This window comes from Somniosus microcephalus, chromosome 14 (genome assembly GCF_052327205.1).
Source record: "Somniosus microcephalus isolate GS21.2 chromosome 14, FLI_Smic_1.0, whole genome shotgun sequence".
In the NCBI taxonomy this organism is placed as follows: Eukaryota; Metazoa; Chordata; class Chondrichthyes; order Squaliformes; family Somniosidae; genus Somniosus; species Somniosus microcephalus.
The window spans coordinates 79,632,040-79,651,245 of NC_141000.1; the positions used below are offsets into that span (position 1 = coordinate 79,632,040).

Sequence of the window (19,206 nt, forward strand, 5' to 3'; positions counted from 1 at the left end):
AACATGTTACAGTAACATTGCTCATAATAGCTTCCAGGCTTATATCCTCTCTTTGCTTAAAAGTAGGAATTGCCAGTGAAATGTCCTTGTGAAGAGGCAAGTCCAACTGAAACAGTTCATTCATCTGTAATGTTAATATATTCATTCCAACATTTGTTATTCATGGTCAATGCAAAAGTCAGCTTCCATAGCTAACTCTACATCTCCTGTGAACTCAAGTTTGATCTTATCTAGAAAATAATCTGGGATGGCATTGCCATGTGACGAACAATGAACTTTTCTACCATTGGGCTACGCATTGAAAATAATGTGGTTTACACATTATGTGGTCTCTCCAAACCAATGAAAAGCACAATACTGCCAGAGAGTCTAGCTCAGGCTAAAAATTTAAAACAATATTTTCTGAAGTAAGATTATACAGAACCACAAATGTATCACCATATTTTTGAAAAAGTAACATTACTGTCCTCAAAGCAACAAACTCTTTTGTGATTTTTTTAAAACTTAAAATGCACAGAGTTGCACACACTGGGTCCTGCCTCACCCGCAGCCACTGCACCAACTCAACTAAAGCACTGGGGAAACCATGCCAAATTTATCTCCAGATTTAGGCAGCTTCTGGCTAAATCAGAATCGGAACGAGAGGAGATAGTTTGCATACTATGTTGATTAACAATAACACACGGCATCTCCTTTACCAGGAGATGCTAATTCTGACATAATATGAAGCTGGTTAGCTTTTGAAAACATTTAAATTATTTCTGATGGTTCAACCATTTGGGAAAATAATGGTATTTCTTCTCACAGATTAACATTGGTGTCTGGCCAACCAATCTAGACCTAATCATTGACAACTTATAGACAAATACAAAAACAAACAACACACCAACCTTCCCCCTTCTGCCACACCTGTCTGTTAATCCCAAGCAGTTTAGCCAGAACTTTTACCAGTAAAATAGATTACTGTCAGCATTAAAGTAACATTGATCGAAAAGTCGATGCTATTGCTTATTCTGTCCGTCACAAAGAGAACAGAAATCTCTCCCAGAAAACAGTTACAAAAGCCATATTTTTAATTGTTACAATATTGGCATAGCTACAGATTCTCATAAAATATAAAATGTATCGATTCTTATGATCTAAAAACAAGATGGATCCCCAGATCTGTTACAGTTGTCTTTCTACAAAACTACCAGTTGCACTAAAAGTATTTTGTTTCCTGCAGAAAGTAGTCTGAGTACGACTGTTACCAGTAACACTACCAAGGTTTTGGAGGGCAACTTGCTCCAGTTTGCCTGTGATGTTCATTCGGCAATCAGGAACCACAGTCGCCTCTCTGTCATCTGGCAGTTAATAAACAAACAGAGAAAGGTCATTGACGTCATCAGCTTGGACCAGGACGGTACTCAGGTTATTGGTACACTCTACCATAAGCGTGGTGCTAATGGAGACCTCAGACTGGTCAAACGGCGGCCAGATTCTTTCATGCTGCAGCTACACAATGCAGTGATATTGGATGATGGAGAGTATGTTTGTACGGTGGCTGAATGGATCATGAACGTGGGTGGAGATTGGCAGCGAATAGGAAAACAATCTGCTCATGTTGTAGCGGTGGTAACTCCTCTTGGTAAGTGCTCACACCAGAAAAGCATGTCTGAGAGCTGAAAATTTTCTGGGCACTAGTCTAATTACTGTCTGATTATTTAAAAGGAGCATTTTATGTGGAATATATTAATACCTGATATGTTATGGCAGTGATAATCATTGACTGAAATAATCAAGAGTAATAAAGTCACAGGTGAATGTCAGTTAGCTCAATGTGGAGATATTGATGAAATAACATATTTCAGTTATAATACTAGAATCTCATCTTCTGAAGTATGTAATTGGGTAGAGATTAAAAATTAAAAATGAGTGTAGCATGATATTTTCAGTGCAAGGACATTGGATTGGATCCACCTTGATTGAGTTGTAGAGAGACAAGTGTCTGCTGAAACTCTGCACCTCTAACTGGTGGAACGACCACTTGTTGGGACATGCTGTGATCAGGAGGACAGTGCCAATGCACTCGCACATTTTCTGGTGAGTTGAGCTGCTCACCGTGTCACTCGTGAAGAGTTCCTGGTACACACTTCGCCTAACTCATGTTTGTGAGTTGCTTCATGACTAACTATTGACTATCCTCCTTGAGGTGGGACAGGAGGTAAATGTGATCTTTTTGAGGTGGTTTGTCATATGCTTGTTTGGAGCCAAGTCAAAAGTCTGTTTAAGACTTGACAATCCAAAATCTAACTGGGCTGAGCTGAGATATCCCCATGGTCAAATAACATTCACTGGCTGGGGTTACATACAAAAAATGGCTGCACAGGTAATTCATTGTTGGATGGCCAACCCCTATGGAATGATACCCCAGTACAAATGGGGTGCCTTCAGGAAGGAAGGGGGCAGGGTGTGGGGGGAAGGGAAAAGATCTTGCAATCCTTCTGTGAAATAAAGTATTTATGGAAGTTGATGCTAACACCTTTTATTGACCTTTCACAGAAACCGGCTTCAGCGTTACTGCAATAACTCGAACACCATCAGTGATCTACAACAATGCATTTGAGCTCCAGTGTTTCCTCAGGCCCACCTATCCTTCCCGAGTGCCGGTATCTGTAATGTGGAAATTCCAGCCTGCTGGATCAAGCAACAGCTATGATATAATCACTTTTGCACATGACACATCCATTGCATGGGGGGACAAGGCAACAAATTTTAAAAGTAAAACAATGATAGTAAAGACCTTGTCCAATAATGTCCGCCTGGTTGTCTCTAAAGCCAGTGACTTGGAGGCTGGGAGATACCAGTGCATTGCTGAACTGTGGCACCAAAACCAGATGGACCAATGGGTGAGGAAAACCAGTAAATCTTCAAATATTCTGGAGGTGAAGGTTAAACCCCCAGGTAAGTGCACGGCCTTCTTGCTCAACTAGAGTTAACATAGCTGTCAGCCTTACTAGCCATTTATTTGTCATCGTTCAATACATCAATATGTCTGTGTACCTGTAGTCTTGTCCTTCAGTCGCCCTGCCTGTTTTCAATTCTGTAGTACGGCACAAGCTACGTAAATTCCTAAATAATCTGTTAATCGCCTTATTAACATGCTACAGCCCAGAATACTTTGGTTTACAATATTTGGATAGACTAATATGAGACCCAAGAATTCTTATAAAATCTTAAGCAGCAAATCTCCTAGTAATTACTGAGGAGCACAGTGCTCTAAACTTTTAACTCCAAGAAACTCTGCATTGTGGTCTTGCTTTTCGCATACACACATATGTTTACTAAAGTGATGTTATGTGGTTGGCAATATACATTTCAACAAGACACCATTTTTTCTGCCAATTTTTGCCCCTCTTCTCTCTTGAAGGCATCGATTACTTGCCAAGGTAGTTTCACAGGTGTTGGGTTGCCCTATGGTATCTTGCCCCGGGAGGCCAGAAGCATGTGCGAATCTTGATAGTGAGTGTTGGTTGGTTGTTGTATGTGATGTCAAGGCTGATCTCATGTTTACTCAACATGAACACACACACTTCCAGCAGGGTTTGGCTAGCGATAGTCAACAGGATCCCCAGTTATTTTCCCCTCACTAACCCAGGGACATTGAGACCAATTATAAAGAAAGAAAAGAAAGAGTTGCATTTATACAGTGCTTTTCATGACCTTCCAAATGCTTTACAACCAATTATGTACTTTTGAAGTGTAGTTATTGTAATGTAGGAAACACGGAAGGCAATTTGTACACAGCAAGCTCCCTCAAACAGCAATGATAATCTGCTTTTTTTTTCCAGTGATGTTAATTGAGGGATAACCATTGGCCATTATAACTCCCCTACTCTTCTTCAAAATAGTGCCATGGGATCTTTTACGCCCACCTGAGAGAGCAGACGGGGCCTCGGTTTAACGTCTCATAGAAAGTTGGCATCTCCGAGACTGCAGCACTCCCTCAGTACTGCACTGGAGTGTCAGCCTAGAACTTGAACCCACAACCTTCTGACTCAGGCGAGAGTGCTACCAACCGAGCCACGATGGCTCAGATCAGCTAACTCAGCACAACTGGAGGGCAAATCTGGGCCTTCTATGGCTCAGATACTCGGTGGATAAACTTGCTGAACTATCAGAAAACCAAGGCACTGTGTTTATTGAACAATATTTGGCAAACGCTTACATTCATTTTCTAACATAAAAGACACAATTTGTCTCAAAGCACTACTACATCACACAGATGTCATGTTCTGTTTGCAGGTGATTTCATTGCATCAGTAAATGCCATGCAGCTATCCTCTCTTCACTACTGTAAAGAAGCTTCTTTAAAAGCACCAAAGAACATAATAACTAATTCTGTCTGTCAGTCAGTCAGTCTCTCTCCCCTGCCCTTCCAGTCCATAGTTTAGACTTCATCTCTCTCTTCACCCCACCCTCCCTTCTCCATCATCCACTTCAGTCTTAAATGTAGTTGTCCCTTGAGGTCTTCAAGTCAGCTTTGCGTCAAAGCTCATTTCCTGCAAGTAGTATTGAATGGAGCCAGTGGCCATTAATGTTCTCACTGTTCTGTCAGAGCAGTAATTAGAGTCACTGTGCATTAGTAGTACCGAATGTTAATCTCCTGAGCCATTCACCAGAATCACCAGAAATTGAAGATTTATCCCATTAACTCTTTGAACTCCTGAATCATTCATTAGGAATTCTGAGGGCTGCCATAAATATTTTCAAATCACCATTAATGTAGTGTATGTTTATTTATGATGCTGGATGGGTCTTATTTCTGACTTGATGGCATTTTCCTCAGCATCTTTCCAGGGCAACAGAAATAATGCACAAGTTCAGCAATCCTGAAACACAAAGAGATGAAGGAAGGGGCTGAGAGATATCACAGGGGAGAACGTCCAATAGAACATATAGGCCTAGAAATTGAATGATGCTGCGCCTGTTTTACAGATGCAAAACGGGTACCAAAGTATCCAATATTAATTGGACAGAAGAGGTAGGTAAAGAGGATAAGGGACAGGAGTTCTGACAATGTGTACAGGACTCCTTTCTAACCCAATATGTAAAAAGTCCAACAAGGCAGGAATCGCTATTGAATTTAGTAATGCAGAATGAAAAAGAGCAGATAAGAGAAGTAAAAGTAGGGGAACATCTAGGCAATAGTGGTCATAATTTAATATGCTTTAAGATGATAATTGAGAAGGACATAAGTATGACGAAAACCTGGGTAATAGATTGGAGAAAAGCTGATTTTATGGGGCTGAGAATAGAACTTGGGAAAATGAAATGGGCAACAATATTGGCAAAGAACGATGTAGAACACCAATAGCAAACATTTAAAATGGTTTTCAACAGTGCAGGAACAATATATTCTGCTAAAAGGAAAGAACAAACTAAACATTAATGAGACTCCATGGCTGAATGAAGCCATATGGGAACAATTGAGAGTAAGGAAAGAGGCATACATTAAGTACATAGACAGCAGGGGAGTGCATGATAAGGGAGAATACGAAGAGATTAGGAGAGAAGTCAAAAAAACAATTAGGAAGGTAAAGAGGAACTATGAAATTTAATTATCATGGAACATAAAACAAAATAGTAAAATATTTTACAGGCACACTGATAAAGAAAGGAAGGTTGGGATGGGAATAGGGCCATTAAGGGATAGACAGGATAATACCACAGGTAATGATAGAGAGATGGCAGAAATACTAAATAATTATTTTGCTTCAGCATTTACCAGGGAGATAGAACAGGTGGACATGGCATTGGATGATGAAATTAGTGATGAGATAAGTGCATTTAAAATTAAAAAGAGGGGATATATTAAATAAACGAATCAAACTCAAAGAGGATAAAACCCCTGGTCCGGATGCATCCACGCATTTTAAAAGAATCTAGGGAACAGATAGCAGAGGCATTACTACACATATTTAATAATTTGTTAGAAAAAGGTATAGTGCCAGAGGACTGGCGGATAGCTAACGTAATACCTATATTTAAGAAGGGGGATAGAACATACCCAGGGAATTATAGACCAGTCAGCTTAACATCGGTGGTAGGAAAAATAATGGAATCCCTACTAAAGTAGAAAATAGAAGAACATCTAGAAACCAGAAACATAGTAATGAATAGTCAGCATGGATTTCAAAAGGGAAAGTCTTGCTTGACCAATTTCATTCAAATTTTTGAAGAGGTAACAGAGAGAGTAGATAATGGTAATGCCGTAGATGTAATTTAGATTTTGAAAAGGCCTTCGATAAGGTACCCCATAATAAACTGATGAACAAGGTCAGAGAATGCGGAGTCAGGGGACAAGTAGCAGAATGGATAGCTAGCTGGCTTCAAGACAGAAAGCAGAGAGTAGGGTTAAAGGCAGCTATTCACAGTGGCAGAAGGTGGGTAGTGGTGTTCCACAAGGATCAGTGCTGGGACCACTGTTCTTCACAATTTATATTAACGATTTAGACTTTGGAACCAAACACAATTTCTAAATTTGAGAATTACACCAATTTGTCGGGGGGGGGGTGGGGGGGTGCGGGGGAAGGGGATAGTCAATACTGAGGAGGACTGCAACATTACAGGAGGACATTAATAAACTTGCAGAATGGGCATATAATTGGCAAATGACATTCAACACAGATAAATGTGAGGTATTACATTTTGGTAGGAAGAATAGGGAGGTCACTTATTACTTGGAGGGTGCAAGTCAAGATGGGGTAGAGGAACAAAGTGATCTCGGAGTACAAATACACCAATCAATAAAAGTTGTGACGCAGGTTAGCAAGGCCACAACAAAAAAGCAAACCAAGCACTAGGGTTTATTTCTAGAGGCATAGAATTGAAAAGTAGGGAAGTTATGCTAAACCTGTATCGAACCTTGGTTAGACCACACTTTGAGTACTGCGTACAGTTCTGGTCGCCGTATTATAAAAAGGATATAGAGGCACTGGAGAGGGTGCAGAGAAGATTTACAAGGATTTTTTTTAATTATTCGTTTATGGGATGTGGGCGTCGCTGGCAAGACCAGCCTTTATTGCCCATCCCTAGTTTCCCTTGAGAAGGTAGTGGTGAGCCGCCACCTTGAACTGCTGCAGTCCGTGTGGTGAAGGTACTCAGTGCTGTTAGGGAGGGAGTCCCAGGATTTTGACCCAGCGATGATGAAGGATTGGCGATCTACTTCTAAGTCAGGATGGTGTGTAACTTGGAGGTGGTGGTGTTCCCATGTGCCTGCTGCCCTTGTCCTTCTAGGTGGAAGAGATCGCAGGTTTGGGAGGTGCTGCCGAAGAAGCCTTGGTGAGTTGCTGCAGTGCATCTTGTAGATGGTACACACTGCAGCCACGGTACGCCAGTGGTGGAGGGAGTGAATGTTTAAGGTGGTGGATGGGGTGCCAATCAAGCGGGCTGCTTTGTCCTGGATGGTGTCGAGCTTCTTGAGTGTTGTTGGAGCTGCACTCATCCAGGCAAGTGGAGAGTATTCCATCACACTCCTTACTTGTGTCTTGTAGATGGTGGAAAGGCTTTGGGGAGTCTGGAGGTGAGACACTCGCCGCAGAATACCTAGCCTCTGACCTGTTCTTGTTGCCACAGTATTTATGTGGCTGGTCCAGTTAAGTTTCTGGTCAATGGTGACCCCCAGGATGTTGATGGTGGGGGAATCGGCGATGGCAATGCCGTTTAATGTCAAGGGGAAGTGGTTAGACTCTCGCTTGTTGGAGATAGTCATTGCCTGGCACTTCTGTGGCGCGAATGTTACCTGCCACTTATCAGCCCAAGCCTGAATGTCGTCCAGGTCTTGTTACATGCGGGCATGGACTGCTTCATTATCTGAGGAGTTGTGAATGGCACTGAACACTGTGGCGTCATCAGTGAACATCCCCATTTCTGACCTTGGAGGGGAGTTCATTGATGAAGCAGCTGAAGATGGTTGGGTCTAGGACACTGCCCTGAGGAACTCCTGCAACGATGACCTGGGGCTGTGATGATTGACCTTCAACCACCACAACCATCTTCCTTTGTGCTAGGTATGACTCCAGCCAGTGGAGCGTTTTCCCCCCAATTCCCATTGACTTCAGTTTTACTAGGGCTCCTTGATGCCACACTCGGTCAAATGCTGCCTTAATGTCAAGGGCAGTCACTCTCAACTCACCTCTGGAATTCAGCTCCTTTGTCCATGTTTGGACCAAGGCTGTAATGAGGTCGGGAGCCGAGTGGTCTTGGCGGAACCCAAACTGGGCATCCGTGAGCAGGTTAATGCTGAGTAAGTGCTTGATAGCACTGTCGATGGCAACTTCCATCACTTTGGTGATGATTGAGAGTAGACTGATGGGTCGGTAATTGGCCGGATTGGATTTGTCCTGCTTTTTGTGGACAGCACATACCTGGGCAGTTTTCCACATTGTCGGATAGATGCCAGTGTTGTAGCTGTACTGGAACAGCTTGGCTAGAGGCGTGGCTAGTTCTGGAGCACAAGTCTTCAGCATGATAGCTGGGATGTTGTCGGGCCCATAGCCTTTGCTGTATCCAGTGTGCTCAGCCATTTCTTGATATCACGTGGAGTGAATCGAATTGGCTGAAGATTGGCTTCTGTGATGGTGGGGACCTCAGGGGTAGGCCGATATGGATCATCCACACGGCACTTCTGGCTGAAGATGGTTGCAAACCCTTAAGCCTTTTGCACTCATGTGCTGGGCTCCACCATCATTGAGGATGGAGATATTCATGAAGCCTCCTCCTCCCGTTAGTTGTTTAATGGTCCACCACCATTCACAACTGGATGTGACAGGACTGCAGTGCTTTGATCTGATCCATTGATTGTGGGATCGCTTAGCATGCATGTAGTCCTATGTTGCAGCTTACCCAGGTTGGTACCTCATTTTTAGGTACGCCTGGTGCTGCTCCTGGCATGCTCTTCTACATTCCTTATTGAACCAGGGTTGGTCCCCTGGCTTGATGGTAATGCTAGAGTGAGGGATATGCAGGGCCATGAGGTTACAGATTGTGGTGGAATACAATTCTGCTGCTGCTGATGGCCCACAGCGCCTCATGGATGCCCAGTTTTAAGTTGCTAGATCTGTTCTGAATCTATCCCATTTAGCACGGTGGTAGTGCCACACAACACAATGGAGGGTGTCCTCAGTATGAAGACAGGGCTTCGTCTCCACAGTGACTGTGCGGTGGTCACTGCTACCAGTACTGTCATGGACAGATACCTCTGCGACAGGTAAATTCGTGAGGACGAGGTCAAGTAGGTTTTTCCCTCGTGTTGGTTCTCTCACCACCTGTTGCATGCCCAGACTGGCAGTTATGTCCTTCAGGTCTTGGCCAGCTCAGTCAATAGTGGTGCTACCGAGCCACTCTTGGTGATGGACATTGAAGTCCCCCACCCAGAGTACATTCTGTGCCCTTGCTACCCTCAGTGTTTCTTCCAAGTGGTGTTCAACATGGAGGAGTACTGATTCATCAGCTGAGGGAGGGCGGTAGGTGGTAATCAACAGGAGGTTTCCTTGCCCATGCTTGACCTGAAGCCATGATAACAGATGATACCAGAAATGCGAGGGTATACATATGAGGAAACGATGAACAGGCTGGGTCTCTTTTCTCTTGGAAAAACAGAAGGCTGAGGGGTGACCTAATAGAGGTCTTTAAAATTATGAAAGGTTTTGATAGAGTGGATACAGAGAGAATGTTTCCACTTGTAGGGAAGAGCAAAACTAGAGGCCATCAATATAAGATAGTCACCAAGAAATCCAATAGCGAATTCAGAAGAAACTTCTTTACCCAAAGAGTGGTGAGAATGTGGAACTCACTACCACAGTGAGTGGTTGAAGCGAAAAGTATAGATGCATTTAAGGGGAGGCCAGACTAGCATATGAGGGAGAAGGGAATAGAGGGTTTATGCTGATAGATTTAGATGAGGAAAGACGGGAGGGGGCTTGAGTGGACCATAAATGGCAGCATGGACTGGTTGGGCCGAATGGTGCTGTATATCCTATGTAACCCTATGTATGTAATCCTATTTTGCAGGCAGCGTGCACGCACACAATCTGAGCTGGAATTGCGCCTTCCACCATGTTGGTTAGGTATCAAAAGATGCTTCCAGGCCCTGCACCTGAAACATGTTATGCCCTTTGCATATGCCAATAAGGGGCATAACACCTATTTGATGACCAATTTACCATGAACAGAGCTGGTGCTGGGCCAACTGCGTTCAGGAAAACCAGGTCTACATGAGGCCTAACTAGCGGTCCTTAAAGGGAGTGCTTCAGCTGTCACCAAAAAATAGTTACCTAAATATGGAGCTGAGAGGTGCAAGTGTGCTCCTCCCAGCTCCACAGGGCCGCTACCAGCCACCACTTGCAGCCCCCCCAATCCCAATCACTGCCCCGTCACCCCTTATACATTGTATAAATCAAGACTTTTTTTTCCTAAAATTAACAAGCAACAGAAAATATCTTACTGGTTTTACAATTTTTTAATTTTATTTTTAAATTTGTATGTTTTTTAATGGAAAGTGGGCAGGGGGTTATGAGGAGCACAGAACAATTGGAATCCCAAGAATCCGTGACTTAGAATGTCTGTTTTTAGGTGAAAATCTCTCAAAGCTGATCAGAAGTCAGTTTAACATTTGCAAAATTATCAGTGAAAATGATGAAAAACTGAAAACATCATTAAGGTTACAGAAATTCTCTCTGCACTATGCACTGGTCTTTTTTTTCCAATTTTCTCTCTCCTGTCATGAAGACACTGACTTTTGCTGAAGTACAGTCAATGGGGACTGGCAATCCTTTGTACCTCACCCAATGGCCCAGAAATTCGGGTCGGGGGCTTCCCGCGGGTGCAAGCCCCCGACCTGCACTTACCTTGCGCGCCGGCCGTTGAACTGTAGGGCCCCGTGGGATTCCGATCCGGGGCCTGGTCCAGCTGCCGGTGCGCAGTGCTTGCGTATCCCAGGGGCGCAGTTAGTTCGATGCGTCCCCTGGGATCATGTGGGCCATGGGCAGCCAATAGGAGCAGGGAATGCTCCATTCATAAGTCTTGACAGGAAGTGCTGTCAAGACTTATAAATACTACGGCCCCAAAACAGCACTAAACCTTCAAATAATTTTTTTTTTAAATCACATTTTTTAAATAAACTATAAATTACTTTAAATAACTATTTTAAACAATAATTTAAATTTTTGAAAAGAATAATTTTATATTCTAACAGGGCTAAAAATAAACTTACCTTTAAAGTATTTAAAAATAATAAACCTGTGGAAAAAATGTTTTAATTTTAATTAATTCACCACTTAACACCTGCTTTTTACATTTCAAAATTCTGTAGGCTTACCCTCGCGTGAAAACCTGTTAAAAAAAAAACAAAAAAAAACCTAAGTTTGATGCGCACGCGCAGCCTCTCCTGCGCACGCGTTTGACCTCTGAACCCCTGCTTTCAGAGGAACGGAAGTGCCGGTTTCCCGCGCATGCGCAGTGCATGCAGGAAACCGGCACTTCCATTGGGCCTACGGGTGAGTACCCCGTGCGTACTCACCCATGGAGACCCGAATTTCTGGGCCATTGTCTCATTATTCATCTCTAAACCTATACAGTGAATGCCAGCAGGCTATTCCACCATGGCGAACATTATGATTCAGCATGACCCTGTTCTCACTAGAGAGCAACAGACTTGTATGCATACCTTCCATTAGGGATCATGGGATTATAATCAAGAGCAGGAACTCAAGCTGGATTTTCCCTTTCCAACCCAGAGGCACAGAGGCCAATTTCGATGCCCCAATTGCTGCAGTTAAATTAGCACAGACTAGGGCTGAAATTTGGGATCTTTTGGTTTATATGGCCGACTATCAAAAGTCATGGAGGGGGAGGGGTGGTAGTGGTTATTATGTACTAGTCTTTCTTGCTCATATGTATCACTCTTCTGTGATCAAATGGTAATAATCATAGACTCATACAGCACAGAGGGAGGTTACTCATCCCATCATGTCTGTGCCGGCTCTTTGAACGAGCTGTCCAATTAGTCCCACTCCCCTGCTCTTTCCCCATTGCCTGTAATAATAAAGCTTCTCTCCCAATATCTTCCAGCTCTGACAAAGGATCCATAAGTGAAATATTGACTCGTCTGCTCTTTCCACAGCTACTGCCTGACCTGAGAGTTTCTAGCATTTTCTGTTCTAAATTAAAATGAGACTTTTTTAGAACCTGAATTGCACATTTAATTTAAAATATTTTTTCATATCTTACAAATTATTTATAAACTCTATTAATATTAAATTTGCAATTTCCATACACTTCATCATTCTACCTAAGATCAGTTTACTTGGCACTTACATAACAGATCTCTTTCCCTCAGTTATGTTGAACAGGACAATGGATACAATGCTTTGATTAGTCCCTCCCCTACTCCAGGACAAACACTTGCTTTGGCCTTGACAGTACAAATCGTTAGTGTTTCCAGTACATTCTGTTTGTTGATTTTTGGTACTGGTCCCCAAAGACTCTACAGAAAGGCACTTAAGCTGAACAGTAATGGAGTCTGAGCAATGGTGTGCAAACAGCAGGAAATGGTGGCAAGTTATTCTTTCAACTTATAAAATTCTAACAGGACTAGACAGACTACATGCAGGAAGGATGTTCCCGATGGTTGGGTAGTCCAGAACCAGGGGTCGCAGTCTAAAGATAAGGGGTAAGCCATTTAGGACGGAGATGAGGAGGAATTTCTTCACCCAGAGAGTGGTGAACCTGTGGAATTCTCTACCACAAAAGGCAGTTGAGGCCAATTCATTAAATATATTCAAGAAGGAGTTGGATATATTTCTTAAGGCTAAAGGGATCAAGGGATATTGGGAGAAGGCAGGGACAGGGTACTGAATTTGGATGATCAGCCATGATCTCATTAAATGGCGGAGCAGGCTCGAGGGGCCGAATGGCCTACTGCTGCTCCTATCTTCTATGTTTTTAACGACCAGAAGCTGCGCAGAAGCGTACTGCGCATTAATCTGGAACTGGAAGTAAGATGTTTCTGGGTTTTTTTTATCCCCAGAGCCCACTCCCTCCCCAGCATTTTTCCCCTGAGCCGTGAAGCAAACAACCAAAAAAACACTTAGACTGCGCATGTGCAGCTACTTCAACTTCGTTGGCAGCAATCATGACTTTTTAAAATGTATAAAAAGAGAGTGATTTTCTTTGTATTACTTTTATGAGATCATTCTTTTCTTGGCAGGTAAGCCAGGGAGTGTAGTGTGAGGCTGGTGTGGAGTGTGAAAGGGCAGGGAGATGAGCACGGGTAGGCAAGGGACCAGGCAGGAATAAGCTGGAAAGGAGAGCACTTTGGGCTTGGGAACTGAAACACTTCTGGGGTGTGAAACAGGCACAAGCTGGCCAGAGAATGGGGTACAGGTGGTCAGGTGTGGAGTGCAACACTGTTGGAGCGGGAGCTGAGACTAGGTGCATACTTCTCTCATCTGAATGGTCCCTGGCAACCATCAGCAGCTTACTAATGGCATTGCTGATTGATGTAATTTGAGGGAAAAAATGGAACTGTGCTGCTGATACACTCTTGACTCTTTACTAATCTCAGGGTAGATTTCCTCTTAGTCTCATTTAATGACCAGAATTATGTGGGTCAACTTATAATTCCAGTTTCAGAGTGCTGCAGCGTGAGGCCTCTCAGATTGCCATGTGGCTACTTGTTAGTTAGATTTTCAGTTACAACTTGAACTCTTAAATATATACAATTAATTTAACTTAATTAACATTTCCAGTTTCAGCTTTTAAATACTTATAGTTACTTCAGTTTCCTCAATCTTGTTTCCTGTGGATTCTTGTGTCCGCTTGTTGTGTTTTTCTAGAATTAGGTTAGCAAGCACAAATCAAATGGATGAGAGAAAGGGATGCATCTGATTTGAGATTTACAGACCATTAGCAGATGGCAGATTAATCAATGAGACAAAGGAGATAGAGAAGTAATAACCCATGGAACGTTAAGACAGTGCAGAGGAATCATGCACTAAACCATTTCTCAGGTAGAGAGATCGGTAGATGCTTATCTGACCTGAGTTACAAGATTACCACATTGGTGTGCAAGAACTCTTGACAGTTCACCACTGGGAAATCAAACACATTTCTACTCTTAATTCTGGTACTTTATTACAGATCAGTTCTGCAGTTGCAATCCTGGCAGGTTAATCCTGATGTGTCCTCTTAGGACTGCCTGCCCCAAGTTAATAAAAGTTTAATAAAGGGACAGTGTTGTGAGGGTAAAAGAATGAATTCATTTCAATGCTGCATCAGGATTTATCACTTCTGTGTAAAAACTGAGGAACATTAATTGTCATATTGATTTTCCTGTTTGGCTGCCATGGATCCCTAGAAAAGTTCAAAGCAGTTCACATGATTGACAAACATCAACTCAATAAAAACCCAGATGGTCTAATTTTACCTCTCTCCCAGATATTTATTTTCTAGTATGGTGCCTGCACTTGGTGCAGCCCCACATTACTGACAACCTGAATTCATAATAAAATAAACACTCCTCGCGTGTCTTAAAGGACCATCATTTGCTGTCAAAATAACAATGAGGCTAATTGCATTCACTGTCATTTATGCGCAAATGCTACAGCAACTTCAGGCGAGGGTAGATGTGCCGTTAAATGCAGAAATCCGAAGGTTGCTGCCCGAGATGCACCACTCTGCCGTTAGCTTCATAAAAACGACATCTTGCTGTGTGGTTCACCATTGAAATGCATTGAACGGCGTGAAGTTGCTGTACTTGCGCAGTAGATACAAACTAAACTTGCCACAGAAAGTTAAGTCGAAGTACCCTTCATTTCAGTCTAAGTATCCTTTTAACAACGTGATAAGTGTTAATTACTGCCAAACAACCTCTCTGGCACTGAAATTGAAACTATTACAAGTGTGGAGTCTCATTCCTTCAGGTTTTAATTGTTGTTAGAGATTTTAAAAATGTGAAATTTTAAATAAAACTTTTTTTTAACTTTTCCTTTCTGTATCTTTTTTCTCTCTCTTAATCCAATCTTTCTTTCCCTCTTTATTTCTCTTTCTGTACCTGATTTGACATTGAATTCATCCATTCTAATTTACACTTCTTTCTCAGTCCTTGCGCTCTTAATTTCACAATCCTTCAATCTGCTGGTTAAGCAGATACACAGTTGCTGGCCCTGTTCACTCAGGTCCCAGAGGTCCGGTTTCCCTCGCTGCGATGTTATCAGCTTGCACTTTGAGCAAATTGCAGCACAAAATACTATTGCGATTAAGCAGGCAAGGGCAAGTCTAACTAATGGCAGACATTGTTCGTTGCCCTGCTACAGCAAATTATAGCCCATTGTTTCAAAACTTAGCCAGCACAGACACGATGGGCCGAATGGCCTCCTTCTGTGCTGTATCGTTCTATAACAAAGCTTTACTTTACAATGAAGTGAGCTGAATTAGAACTGCTGTAAAATTGTTTCCTTTAGAAGAGGAAAGGAATGAGACTTCGGAAAGGCCCCTCAGAAAACAATGGACCCTTTCAGTCCATTTGGAGTTTGGACATTTAAATATTAAGATCTTGTTGATATGTTGTAAGCTTGGTATTTCAAATCCAAGCAGGAATGGAGCCCATTGTGTACTGCTGCCCTGTTGTGCTACATGCTGTCGATGTGATAAACAGTGGCCTAGAAATTCTGCCTGGCAGTGTAAACTGGGCACAGCGAACGGTCCCTGCATTTGAGCGGGTAGCCCTGAGCACACCCAATCTTGGGCCTCATTTAAATGAAACCAGCAAGTTGTAGACATGTGCTGGGCGTCCCCAGGCAGCTTGCCAGCAAAGAGGTTTTGTGTTTTGGGCTGCAAGAAAAAGATATGCTAAGTGATATGGAAATATTCATTGGTTAGTGATGGTCAGATTAGTTCTTGGGTCTGCTGCCAAGTCATATTTTAAGATAGTCCAGTGTGGCGAAGATAAAGCAACAAGATCATTAAAGTTTCAGAGAGGGCTTTTAAACTAATTTTAAACAAAAACATCTAAACAAAAAGTATCTAAAACAAGAAAGTCAAGATGTTATGGATGGAGGAAATCAAAATGAAAATACCTTGTGGTGCCCACTGGTCAAGGAAGGCATCTAATGAGCCGGCAGACACGACATGTTGATGTTCAAAGGTCGCCTAGGCATGAACTATAGCTTGAAAGATGGACATGTAGTTAGAGGAATCTTGCCCAGTGCTTCTGTGTGTCCTGGATTGTAGATGGCTGACTTGTCTGAGCCCAGGAGGTTCCACTTCCAGGGCATCTAGGTATGAAACTAGAATTGGTATCAGTGTGAACTGAAACTGGTCTGAAGTGCTTATTTTGAACATATAAATTGTATTGTTTAGGATGTTAGATTTTGGCCTATTACAAATTGTAACAAGCACAGCAAACAAGCACTGACTCTCAGTAAAACAGACTAGGAAGAGGTGGTATGGTCTCAAAATAATAAGCTCTACTTTGTGTAATAAATCTCTCCTGCTATTGTGAACACTAATGAACTGGGGGTGAGGTTTAGCTTCTGTGCAACGTAATTATGCAGAATGTGTTGAATTTCATATTATAATAACAATCCTCTCTGCACCTTCATTAGTACAGTTCTGAGACACTTTGGGGAAATTGCTCAACATCCACCCACTTCTGGGCTAGGGCAACCAGTTATTTTAGCAGTTGAGTACTCAGTCAGTAAACTGGGGAATTTAGACATTAAAGGTTTTGTAAAATGGAGCCATTTTCCTCCTTAAAATGTGCATTCAGCTTCTCGCACAATAACCTGCCTTTGTCACCCTAAACCAGCCCCTACTCACTCATCATACATTTCTCATTCATTGTCCAGGATAGTGCACATCATCTTCGACGATTACCCAGCTAAAAGGCTGAAAAGAATGAAATAACATTTCGGCTTTTGTTACTGAAATGGTGCCAGCAGAATTCTGTTAGAGCAAGATTCGAATGACTGCACCTAATGTGTTTTACCCAGCACAGATTATCTTGCTTGAACTAAAAAAAAAATCTTTTATTTAGTTTTCCCTCGGTAATATAATTGATGTATTTAATCTGTTGCTATGTCACTAGCCAAGGGAGAATTATAATTAGGGATACAGATTGGCCTAATAATAGTCCATTCTCAAAGATCATTAACCCTTTTACCTTCTAGTTCTGATCATTCAGGAGCTCTCGCGACATCACTAGGTTCTGGTTGTTGTGAAATTATTGTTGAAAAACGCTTTGGTCGCTTAAAAAAATTACTCAAATTCTTACTAAATTCCATCTGTTTAATTCACAAAATGCCACACGATTGCGATACTATTAATGTTGGAACAAAAGATAAAAATAGCAACAGAATCAGTACTGTCCTGAGTACATTTTGTTCAAAGCTAAATAGATAGATAGAAAATAGGAAAAGAGGCTAAAAAGAAGCAACTAAATAGCAATAAGGTAGTTATGGTAAAAATACAAAGAAATCTGCTCATTTAAAAAATGTGTGTGTATGCGTTTGTGTAATTTTGTCTGTTTCTATGTGTGTCTGTTTCTATGTGTGTCTGTCTGTTTCTATGTGTGTCTGTCTGTTTCTATGTGTGTCTGTCTATGACTGTATCTGTAGACATGTGTCTGTATACCTATCTGTATTTATGGGTTTGCTTATGTGTCTTTATTTGTGTGTGTCTGCATCTTTAGGTCTGTGTGCCGGTCTCTATCTGTGTGTGTCTGTATATTTGTCTGTATCTGTGTGTGCTGCCTGAGTCTGTATCTGCATGCTTGTGTGTGTAATGAGTTCTGTGGTAATTTAGAAATGTTTAAAAACCTAATGGGGACGATGACTATAAATGTTCTCCTCCCTTTTTATGTCCCCCCACAACAAAAGGTCTCGTATATTTGCATATTTCACCTATAATTTTTCAATGTGCAGCAATAGAAATATAGAAGCAGTGTTTTCCTTTATATTTTTTCATTTCCCTCCCTTGTTCTTTCCACTTTATTTTTCCAGCCATCATCCATAATTCCAAACTACTAATTTATCTAAATCTATTCACCAGGACTGAATACTAGCTTTTGTTTAAGAAATGAGGCATAAAATTGAGTATTCTATGTAGAGAATGTGTGGTAAATTGGACTGGCACCTTAGAGGGCTGTACTGTATTCTAGATATCCATAAGGATGCACCGGTAGAAACTGCAAGCAGAGATGATGTTGTAGTGAGAAGATTAAAGGCATTGTTTTTTTTAAATTGGAAATATTTGATCATCCTTATTACTTCAAAATGATTTGAAGGATGTTTCAACAATCCTTGGAGAGAAAGCATTTGCTAGATGAACACCACTGACATATATTAGATGAACATCAGTGTAGTGCGGTAACATGTTATCCATTAATGTATGCCTGATTCAGCTCCATTAATCAATATGTATAGTAGATTCATTGTACTACTCCAAAGCCTATGAGTGCCACATAGAGCTCTCGAAATCCATTTGTCTGGGAACTGTTGTCTGTGCAGTTTCAGTCTCCTTGTTTTAATTGCCAGCTCATGCAATGTGTTGTACAACATTGGGGAATGTAGTCAGCACTCAGCTAGTTTAAAGTGGATGACATGCTGGTGGCATATCAGTAAGGCAATGTTCTTTTTCAAGAATGTTAAATCAGCATCCTTTTTTTTTTAAAGCTGCTGCTTGGAGCAGCAATTTTTTGACATTGCGAATCTTTTTACATCCCAGGTCCAGGCTGGGGTGTCTCGAAGCACAATGGGCCCAAAAACCCGTGGGCCCAACAGCCCAGCGTAAGTGCCACAATTCACCTGTCTGTGACCTCTGGCGTTGATCCCACCAAAGTTCTTGGGAGTCGTGGTCATTTAATTAAAATAATTGTGCAAGGCAGCCATGCTACTATGGGCACATCTCAGATGCTGCCGTAGGGAAGATACTGAAAATTGCAGTTTATGTGTCCAGGTCCAGCAGGAAAGATGCCTTATTTGGGCCCATCGATAGCCATTAGAGGGGGGAAACTCAAATTGCTTAGAATTCTTCAGGGGACCAGGCCTGGATGCCCAGGTGGCCACAACTTGTGATAATTGGACGAGCCCGCCAATGTTCCCACTAGGCTAGGGACGTGTGAACTCCTGCATGGGAGTCCCTGTCCCCGACCACACCCACTGTTAC

At 42.1% G+C, this 19,206-nt stretch overlaps 1 protein-coding gene across 2 annotated transcripts in view; it reads left to right on the forward strand.

Annotated features, from left to right (window-relative positions):
- Nucleotides 1-19,206, forward strand: part of igsf3 (immunoglobulin superfamily, member 3) — a 209,841-nt gene that overhangs the window by 155,743 nt on the left and 34,892 nt on the right. The window contains exons 5-6 of one of the 2 annotated variants that reach the window (XM_086006761.1): nt 1,226-1,627; nt 2,542-2,943. In XM_086006761.1, the coding sequence (XP_085862887.1) occupies nt 1,226-1,627; nt 2,542-2,943 (804 nt within the window). The remainder of the gene's footprint in view (nt 1-1,225; nt 1,628-2,541; nt 2,944-19,206) is intronic. The other variant, XM_086006762.1, reaches the window with a different exon arrangement.